The sequence below is a fragment of the Heteronotia binoei genome, chromosome 21, assembly GCF_032191835.1.
Source record: "Heteronotia binoei isolate CCM8104 ecotype False Entrance Well chromosome 21, APGP_CSIRO_Hbin_v1, whole genome shotgun sequence".
NCBI classification, from domain to species: Eukaryota; Metazoa; Chordata; class Lepidosauria; order Squamata; family Gekkonidae; genus Heteronotia; species Heteronotia binoei.
The window spans coordinates 52,981,775-52,992,442 of record NC_083243.1 but is presented as its reverse complement, the minus strand read 5'-3'; the positions used below and the strand labels follow the sequence as shown (position 1 = coordinate 52,992,442).

General features: G+C 42.3%; 1 protein-coding gene across 1 annotated transcript in view; it reads right to left on the bottom strand.

Annotated features, from left to right (window-relative positions):
• Positions 1-975: 975 nt before the first annotated feature.
• TMED10 (transmembrane p24 trafficking protein 10) overlaps positions 976-10,668 on the bottom strand; it is a 30,463-nt gene continuing 20,770 nt past the window's right edge. The window contains exons 4-5 of the mRNA XM_060263341.1: positions 2,598-2,724; positions 976-1,363 (exon numbers count right to left, since the gene is read on the bottom strand). Coding sequence (XP_060119324.1) covers positions 1,242-1,363; positions 2,598-2,724 — 249 coding nt within the window. The 3' untranslated portion in view covers positions 976-1,241. The remainder of the gene's footprint in view (positions 1,364-2,597; positions 2,725-10,668) is intronic.

Sequence of the window (10,668 nt, the reverse complement as noted above, 5' to 3'; positions counted from 1 at the left end):
AAACTAACAGAAAGCTACCCACATAAATGGGTGTCATGCAGCTGGCAATTAAGAAAAGTTTCACCTTGCTGACAACTGCACAACATTTTAACAGAAAAACCCCTATTTAACTTATAGTGTAAATTGTATGGGGCCAAGGGAAAAGACAACTTAAGATTCAGAAATGCCATGTTCAAAATATTTGGGCACACTGCTACGAGCCCTGAAACTTATACAGCCCAAGAAAGATGCACATCTTCCCCTTCCCCATGCTAAAGTTTCATAGTAAAATTATCTACAGACTATCCAACTCTTTTATACCGTTATGCATTGCATTACCTGGTTGCAACTTGATTTAACGTCTTGTTATACAATGCAGTTTTTTAACTGACCATAAAACAGTCTTGTTCCTATCTCTAGCAGATTTTACATTGGCCATTACAGCAGAGAGTTGCCATCTCCCCCAAGCCCCTTCCAAGCACAGGGATAAACCTGAGCATGCATTTCAAGTATGCATCTGGCAGATAGATGCTTCTTACCATTGAGGGAAGAGTTGTACACAGTATCCAAAGTGCTTTCAAGCACTGTACCACCATTTCAGAACAAGAGAAGTATTATCCCCAGAGAATGAGAACAAGAGCCTGCGAAGTCTCTCCATCAAGGTTTTCTTCCATACTCCAAGCAATATGACACGTTAAGTGCCCTTCCTGCACCTAACCAAAACATCAAATATCCTGACAACCAATAATTTATTCCACTTCATCCCCTCTCCAGGAATGTAGCTACTGAACATCTGCAACAAGTTGTGTTTCACTGAAGGCTGGTTTCCCATTCATCTGAGCCATTCCCTCCCAAAACTCTGTGGCAACTAATAGATTGCTGCAAGTATAACAACTTCAATGTGTTCAGGAGGCTAGAATCAGTTTGGTGACATACGGAAAAAGGTCACCTAACTTTTCCTGTAAGGGAGAGAAAAGACAGTGCAAATGCCAACTGTCACCATCTCCAAGAATGTTTTATTTCATCCTTGCCCAACAGTCACTTAAAACCGCAACTCCCACCCCCTTCCATCTGTATCCAATAACAGTTCAGAAACCTCTTTGTTGTTTTGTGTGCTGTACTTCCCTCCCTTCCCTTAGGGGCCAATTCCTGCAAGAAAGCTTCATTTGGCAGGTCAACTCTGAAGTGGTTCTGAACAGTCATCATTGGGTCTCTGTGTTGTTCTGCTGGGGTTTCGAAGACAAGAAACTCGCCCTCTCCCCTTACTCAATCAGCTTCTTGGCTTTGAAGAAGCGACGCAGATAGAAGACCTGCCAAGTAGCCAGTCCAATGAGGCAGAACATTGAGAAGATGCTGAAGTACAATACCCGGATGTTGGTTGATTCTGAAACAAAAAAACAAAAACTCATCACTTGAAAGTAACATCAAGAATCTCAAGCCCCTTCACCTCAATTCTACAGATTCTTCACTTGAAGCACTGACATAAGAACAAACAGGCACCAAAAAAGGTGGTAATGAATAGAGAAAGCTCTCTATGCATTATGGACACAATGGAATCCAAAAACACTTTGCTTTCATTCAACAAAATCTGCAAGTCAAAATCCTAGCTCTTCTAGCTAAAGCAGACAGTGTCTACAAAAGGCCTCAGGGTTCAGATGTGCACAGCCTCTCTGCCTTGCTTGACAACCTGCCCCCTCCTTTATGACACCCAACTCCATTATGCAATTCCTGTCACCACTCTCATACATTATTTATTTATTTATTACTTTGCATTTATATCCCGCCCTCTCCGCAAGCGGACTCAGGGCGGCTCACATCATAAAAACAATCAATTCAATAAAACATATAAAACCATAATTTACTTATCAATTTAAAACTATTAGCGCTGTCTCAGTCCAATCTAGGCGGTATTGACTTCTGCCTATGCTCGCTAGCATTCTGTGGGATGTCCGGTGGCAGCCCATTTTCAATCAACCACAAAAGCCTGTTTAAACAGTTCGGTCTTACAGGCCCTGCGGAACGCCGACAAATCCCGCAGGGCCCTTATAGCACCTCTAATTTATAATTCAAATTTATAGACTACCCTACCCCCCTGCTTAGAGTATGGAAGAAAGCCCTGGTGGAGATACTTCCTTCCCAGGCTCATGTTCTCATTCTCCAGGGATAATACTACCCTTTGCCCATCATAATACTCAGGAGAAGCACACACCCCAAACTTTACCAATAGTATTCATTCACAGCAAAAATATTTATGCAAATGAATATATTTATAAAATCTACTACTTTGCCAATTTTTTTTGCCAAATACAGAATTTGAATTCTCTTGTATGATCAGCTTTGACTGTGTGCAGTAAGAGGAAGACATCAGAATTCAACTGCAGACAGAGAGAGGGAACTGAGCAGTCTGCAGGTGGTTAGGTAAAACATGTTAGAGCCAATCAGCATAGTAGCCAAGTTGTTATCAAATATTTACAGTGGTGAAAGTATTTTAAAAAGTTGAAAGTTGATATATCTAAAGGCAGGTGGATTATTCCACTCATCTAGACAACAGACCTAACATCCAGTGTGCATTATGACAAAAGTTCCTATCCCCAGCTGGGATGCACATAAATACTTACCATTGGTGTCCCGCATTTCCTCCTCTCGCTGCTTCATGTAGGCAAAGTCATTCACAATAGACTCTGAAAGATCTTCTAGGCGCCGTAGCTCCAGCTCCAGAGGCTTCAGCTTCTCCACTTTAGCAATCTGGCAAAAAAAAAAAGAGAGAGAGATAACTGAGGCAGAAGGTACCAACCACTAGCACCTTCCCTGATGTCCCTTTCTCTATGGTATGACAATCAGGTATAGTATAACGACTTCGTATTATATGTAGCCAATCACACACACCCTTTTTTTTGCCCTCACTCTCAATAGGTACAATGGGCCAACACTCCCCTTTTGCTGTATTAAACTCAGTCTAACGTGATGCCATGACAGGATTGTGACCCGAAATCCTACATCACTGGGACAAAGTAGTACACAACACAAATCAGTTAACATTATGAACTTGCCTTATATTAAGATAGATCATTCAATTCAATATTGTCTACTCTGATTGGCAGCAGCACAGTAGAGTCTCTGTCAGAGAAAGGTCTTTCTCAGCCCTTGCCACCCAAGAAGACACCTGTAAGAGGTGCTGAGCCTGGGATCTTCTGTATGCCTCCAAAAATAGTGCCAGGAATACAGGAAATATAATGATTGTGAACAATCACAGACTTCCTTCAAAAAGATATCTGGGAAGAAGGTATTTATGAAACCTAAAGATTCCACTTTTTCCTCTAAATATGTCATATGCAAGGACCTGAAACAAACATTAGCTCAGATATCCTGAAGATGCTCCTAGTGTTGCTTGTTACCATAACCCTATAACAACACTATTAAGGTCTTCCTTTCCTCTCCACCCTTTCCCATCTACTATGAATGTATGATAATAGTATATATAAGTGAGTTGTAATATGTTGTGTAAACAGTTTGTTTTTAACTGTTGTAATGTTTGTATATTATTTTATGTTATGTGAGCCACTCTGAGCCTGCTCGGGCAGGGACGCCGGGATACAAATTAAATATTATGATGATGATCATGACGAAGGAAGCAGCCAAGGTCCTGAATCTTATAATAATAATAACTTTTTATTTATATCCTGCCCTCCCCGCCGAGGCAGGCTCAGGGCGGCTCACAACGTATAAATACAATACACAGTAAAACCATAATACACAATTACAATCAGATAAAACCATCATTAAGTCAACTTATATTAAAATTAACATTATGGTGCTATAACTCAGATCTTCTATAAAATTCAGTGGCTAAAACATTTCCAGCGAATCTATCTTGGCTCAGCATTAAGTGAAGGCCATTTTAAAGAGGAAGGTCTTGCAGGCCCTGCGGAAATGGTCCAAACACTGCAGGGACTGCACCTCCTCCGGGAGCTGGTTCCACAGTAGTGGAGCTGCAATACAGAAGGCCCGTTCCCAAGTAGTCTTCAATCTGGCCTCCCTTGGCCCAGGGATATTCAGCTGGTTCTTTCCAGCTGACCTCAGCGCTCTCTGGGGTTCATATGGGGAGAGAAGGTTCCTCAAGTAGGCAGGTAGGAATCTTACTTTGGTAGGAATGCTAGTAAGTGCTAGAAGTTCAAACATAAGAGAAGCCATGTTGGATTGAGCTAATGGCCCATCCAGTTCAACACTCTGTGTCACACAGCGGCTAAAACCCAAGTGCAATCAGAAGGGATACCAACAGGCTCAGAACTCCAGAAGCCCTCTCCCACTGATGCCCACCTAAGCACCAAGCTATGATAACAGAAGCAATGGCCACTGGGTGGGGGGAGAGAATAATAATGGCCATTATTGTAGGTTTGTTGAAAGCAGAAAAAAGATGTTCATGTCTGAACAAGTTACACCTGCCAAAACTGGGCAGCCACTTGTGCACTAATCTCTTTTACAACTGATACCACTAGAGAAGGTAGAGGATGGACAAATATGATAACATCAAAAGTGGATCTTGTGTTGATTATATGGATTAAAGATGGCCCCAAGTTTGAAAAGGTTCAAGACCGCTGCTTGGAAATTACAGCCAAGTCCCCAAATCTTCTACAGTACAGAGTAAGTATTCTACTTGATTAACCTAATTCCATCATCTGGTGTCTTTCTAATGGGTAAAAAGGCACAGAGATGATTCACAAGCAAAGTATTGAGTGATTTCCTCATTCATTTACCTCTATTGCATGTGCTAACCATTAAAGGAGAAGAGGGAGGATGTGTACGTCCCTCCTTTGTCAAAGTTGGTTTGCTTCAGGTTGCCATGGCTACATCATTACTTATCTAGAGGAGTGGGCAGTAATCTTCTGGAGTTGTGGGCACACTGCATTTATTTTTCTACATTAAAGACTCTTTGGTGGGCACTTTTTATTCTAATTCAAATGTTATTTATCACTTAATAAACATACATATATTTGAATCAGTGTTGCAAGATGTGGCTATCAGTCCAAGAAAACATTTTGCATATGGCTCTTGCTCCACTGCAACAGCTTTGATCATCAAAGCAAAGCCCTCCTTATAAAGGGCAAAGATCAACAGTGGCCCATACCGATGCCTTCTCTATTGTGGCTCCCACTTTACCAAATAAGGTCCAGAAGGCTCCCCCCACCTTTATTTTCCAAGAGAATAAGTAAAGTGAAATAATGCAGAAGGGCATTTTTACAAAGGGTAAAAAGGTTGTGGCAAAACAGAATTAGTCAGAATGGAACGTTTTTGAACGAAAGGAACAGGGTGGCAGTAAAACAGATTACTGAAGAGGAGATTTTTTTTATAAAATATTCTAATTTTAATGTCTGAAAATGTTTGCATTTTCCTTTATTCTTGTATTGTTTATTATATGTATTAAACAGAGGTGTCAAACATGTGGCCCATGGGCTATAGCCAGCCCACACAGGGCTCAAATCTCTCCCCCAAGCAACTTTCTTCCTCCTTTCCTGGGCTGCTGCTGCTGCAGCCACGGTAATTTGCTTTCCCCCCAACTCCCTCTGTGGCTCTTTGCTTCCTGACACCCCCCCCCCCTCACATTTGCGTGCACACACACACACACACACACAGAGCTCCGTGGCCACTTTGTGTGGGGAAAATATAAAGACAAGACTGCCTCTGTCTCTCTCTCTCTCCCTCCCTCCTTGCCTCCCCTACACCCCTTCTGTTTGCTTCTCCAGGGCTGCTTCTCATTTGGGAACAAAAGGTGGGGGGAGACAGGGGGAGAGAGAGAACAAATAAACAATGTTGGACTCCCTTGGCAGATTAAAGACAACATTTTATTCCAGGTATAAGCTTTTGTGTGCAAGCACACTTCTTTGGAGGGAGGGTGGCAGAGTGGAAGGATGGAGTCTTCTGACAAGTACAATCTCCACTGAGAATTATTTTGGCTTATTCTGAAAAGTTGTTTTTTAAAACCTTGCTTTTTCTGTCTTCTGTTCTCTATCTCAACTTATTTTCTTTCAAAAAGACCCTGATTAGGAATTAGAACACTTGGATTGGATCTTGGAGAGTGGAATGATTTCAGATGCCAAATGATAACAGTACACATTGGTAATAAGACAGGGAAAACTAGCTCTTGCTTCAGTCCAGGGGGATGCATTATCAACTGCAATTCAGCAGTCTCACTTTCTAATCTACCTTTGAAACTCCTTTGTTAGAGCACTGCTACTCTTAGGTCAGCAACTGAATATTGTAGTTTCTAATGCCAGACTTTCGTCTATTATTTGCATCCTCCTGGATGGAACTGAGACCTAGGTTTCCTATCTCATTACCAATGCTGGTATCTCCATGCCTACTACCCCTCTATATATCCACTTAATCCAATCAAGCCTGCTATTGTCGTTCCTCTGCTATTTCCATTCTACATCTGAAATCACCTTTATAAAGTTTATTAACTCTGGTACCTTGTTACATTTTATAGCACATAATGACTCAGCCCAACGAAGTGACATGTCAGATCCACCACTCATACTATCCGTGCAACACTGTTTTCTAGTTTAACAATACAAATTTTTTGTTTGCACTGTTTTTAACATGTAGTACACATTTTATTGCTATTTGCTGTACATATTTAATACTGCTTTATTGCACTGTCCTCTTACTCTGTAATCTATCTTGAGTCTCAGTGAGAAAAATGGTCCATGAATGAAGTGTTTACATCAACAGTCATAGAAAAAGTCAGTTTCATATGCCTAAAAAAAACCCACTGGTGAGCCAACATGATAATACAGCAGTGGGTTTAGAATGTTCAGATTCAAAACAGAGGACAGGATCCAGAGCAAAGAAACAGAAGAAAAAGGAATTGGCCATCATATACAGAGCCTTTCACAACCTTGGTCCCTTGTATCTGCAAGACTGCCTCTCCCCAATTTTCCAAGACAACAGCTTTGCCCATCTGAGCAAGGCCTCCTGGAAATGGGCAAAATCAACAACTGCCCACACACATGCATTTTCCATTTTGGCCCCCAGCTTATGGAATAGCCTGCATGAGGAGGTCAGGCTCCCACTATCCTGGCTTTTTGCAAAGTATGCAACACGGAATTATTCAAAGGGGCTTTTCTACAACAGGTAATCAGGCCGCCATCCAAAATGTAACAAAATGGCTCAGAAAGATACTTGATACTGCCTGTTGCTGTAAATAGGGTCCTACTATGCAATTTTTGCACCATTTAATGAATCATGTTAAAACTTATGCTATGCTTCAGTTCTGTTTCAGATTTCTGGTTGATTTCAGATGTCTACCATCCAAATCTCATTTCATTGTTTACTGGATGTCCCATCCTGTTAACTATACTGATTTTCTCTGTGTAATCTTTCGTGAGTTCCAGTGAGAAAGGTGGACTATATGTGTATGTTAAGTGCAAGCTTGTAGTTACGCCCCTTGCCTCACATCCAAGGCCTCCCCAGCCCCCCAACTTTCCAATCAATTTTTTTCCACCACCAAGCGTTGCACCACCAGGCCTTGTACGGCCGGCCACCCTCTCACTCTGCCCTGAGCTCTCTTTCACTCGCCTGAAGTGGCTGCCACCAAGCCTCACACTGCTGCCCACCCTCTAGGCTCTCACTCTGCCCTGAGCTGTCATTGCCTCCAAGCCTCACACTACTGGCTGCCCTGTAGGCTCGCACTCTGCCCTCATTCACCAATGGCCTCTGCTGCCACCAAGTCTTGCACTTCTTCATCTCCTCACTCTGTCCTGAGCCCTCTCTCTCACCAACAGCCACTGCCAAGCCTTGCACTGCCAGGTGCCCTCTCAAGACCAGCAGCAGCCTCGGGGCTTTTTTCTCTCTCGCCAGGGCTCCAACAGCCTTGGCTTGAGACACATCTCCATGCAGAGTTGCCAATCAGTCTTTCACCTCCTCTGCCCCACTCTCTCAGTCTCCTACACGGCCTCTCAGATGGAAGGCAGTGGAGCTGGCAGTAGGCAGTCAGGGGCCACAGTGGCACCGTCACTTTCAGGAAGGGAGCAGGTTCAGTGGAGTGACAGGCTTGCAGTTCACCCCAGCTGCCTGAGCTGGCCATGATGCACTGCTCTTACTGCATGAATGAAAGCATTGTAAGTGCAGAGAATCCCACCCCCTTTTATTTTTGTGAAGTCAGTGCACTTGATCTCTTTTTTGGGGGGGGGGTGCCCAAACACTTTCCCCAGGGCCCCCCAACTGAAGATTTCCTGGCTATGGGCCTGGTTAAGTGCTGTCAAGTTAATTCAGACTTATAGCAACCCTATGAATTAAAACAACCTATCATTAACAGCCTTGCTCAGGTCATCAGACTGAGGGCCCCACATGGCTTCCTTGATTGAGTCAGTCCATCTCATGTTTGGTCTTTCTCTTTTCTTGCTGCCTTCAACTTTTCCTAGCATTGTTATATTTTTCAGTAAGCAAAGTACAATAGCCTCAGTTTGGTCATTTTAGCTTCTAGGGAGAGTTCAGACCTGAATTGGTCTACAGCCCACTTATTTGTCTTTCTGGCAGTCTGTGTCTACATAAAACTACTCTCAGTCAGCACCACATTTCAAAGGAATTCACTTTCTTCCTATAAACTTTCCTTACTGTCCAACTTTCACATCCATAGTATGTGAAAACTATAGTATGAATTATCTTGGTCACCGGTGACACACGCTTGAGGAGCCTAGTCTCAACTGCCTTCCAATTTCTTGGTTGCAGTCTCCTCTTTTGTTCGATGATTAAGCCAAGGAACAAAAAAATGAACAATTTCAATTTCTTTATTGTCAACCTTAAAGTTGTGTAATTCCTCAGCAATCATTACTTTTTGTCTTCTCTGCAATTCTACTCTGACACTTTCTGTTTAACCTTCAGTAATTGTTATTTCAAGTTTTCACTGTTTTCAGTCAGTAATGTGGTATCATCTGCATATTTCATTGTTCCTTCAATCGATTTTCACTCCAGTTTCATTTAAATCTAATCAAGCTTTCCTTATGATACATTGTGCATACAGATATATCTATCTTTATCCGATACCCCTGCCAGTCTGTTTTTACATATTCTGTCCTAACAGTAGCCTCTTGTCCAGAATACAGGCTGCACATCAAAACAATAAAAAGTGGCACACTCATTTAAAACCAACCATAACTTTTCATGATCCACCCAAAGTAGACTAGAAATAACAAATAAAATAAATATGTAAAAGAAACACAAGACAGTAAATTTATAACAGTAGTGACTGTTTGTTGTAGGTCCACAAGGGGGCAACCAAACCTCAGCAATCACAAAAGTTACAGGCTTTTATACTTCAGCAATTTTACAGTACATCTTCTCAATAACAGCCCTTACATTTTAGTGCCAAAGAATAAGAAAACTGCCTAAGCAGCTACACAGCCATAACTGTGGCAAGCAAAATCTGATTGTTTCTGGAGAGCCCTACAAGTCTCAGCATACGACTAGAACACAAACAAAATTCAATTTCATAACAAAGCATACATGCCAGCCTGCTGACTCTGCACAAGTTATTCTTCTCTCTGGCAAGTTAAAAAACTGTGCTGTCGTGAGAGTGCCAAGTCTCTCACTCTCCCTTCCAGCCTCTCCCATCCATCTCCCGGATGGATGTGCAAGGGGCTCTCTCTTTCTTCTTTGTGGCCTCAGCACTGCTCCTCATTTAAAGAGTTCTTAACAGCAATGAGAAAAAAGGAGGAAAACTTTAGGACAAGGCTGTAGTGCAGGGAAGGGCCATGGCTCAGCAATAGAGCATCTGCTTTACATGCAGAAGGTCCTGGGCTCAATCTCCAGCATCTCTAAGTTAGAGGGATCAGTTTGGGTAGTTATGAGAAAGACTCTGGAGTCTTCCTCATCACTCCTAGTCTGAGTAGATAATACTAATTTTGATAGATCAGTGGTCTGATTCAGTATAAGGCAGCTTCATATGTTCACAAATCATCACCCTTTGGTACTAGCAACTGTGGACAGGTTTAATAAATGTAGCCAAACTGATCTGACTAGTTCCTTCCATCCAGTATAGGTAGACAGCAAGGCACTGCAACTCTTTACAAGTACACTATGGAACTGATATTTCATCGTCTGCATACATCCGCCTACTGGCTGAACATTTCATGCCTCTAATTAAATGAGCTCTGACTCACGAAAATTTATGCTGGATGAAATTTAAGGTGCCAGTGAACTCATGTTTCATTATGTATGTTCCTAGTGTTTGTGCACATAGGAAGTTTTAGCACCAAGACAGCCAGTAATGAAACAGGAATGTGGGTCTGGGATGAACTAGAAACAAAATCGTACAAATTCAAGCTACCATAGGTTACCCTACACAAGCATCTGTATTTAGTGGTTTAGTGCAATTGGAACCTTGATAGGGTTAATAATAAAGAGCTAGCAACAATATATCTTTATGAAAATAGTTTCAGAGTAACACAGAAGTGCGCAGAGTGTTAAAACTGCAGTACTGCAGTCCTAAACTCTGCTCACGACCTGAGTTCGATCCCCAGCGGAAGTTGGGTTTTCAGGTAGCCGGCTTGAGGTTGACTCAGCCTTCCATTTTTCCGAGGTTGGTAAAATGAGTACCCAGCTTACTGGGGGAAAGTGTAGATGACTCGGAAAGGCAACGGCAAACCACCCTGTAAAAAGTCTGTCATGAAAACGTGAAAGCAACGTCACCCC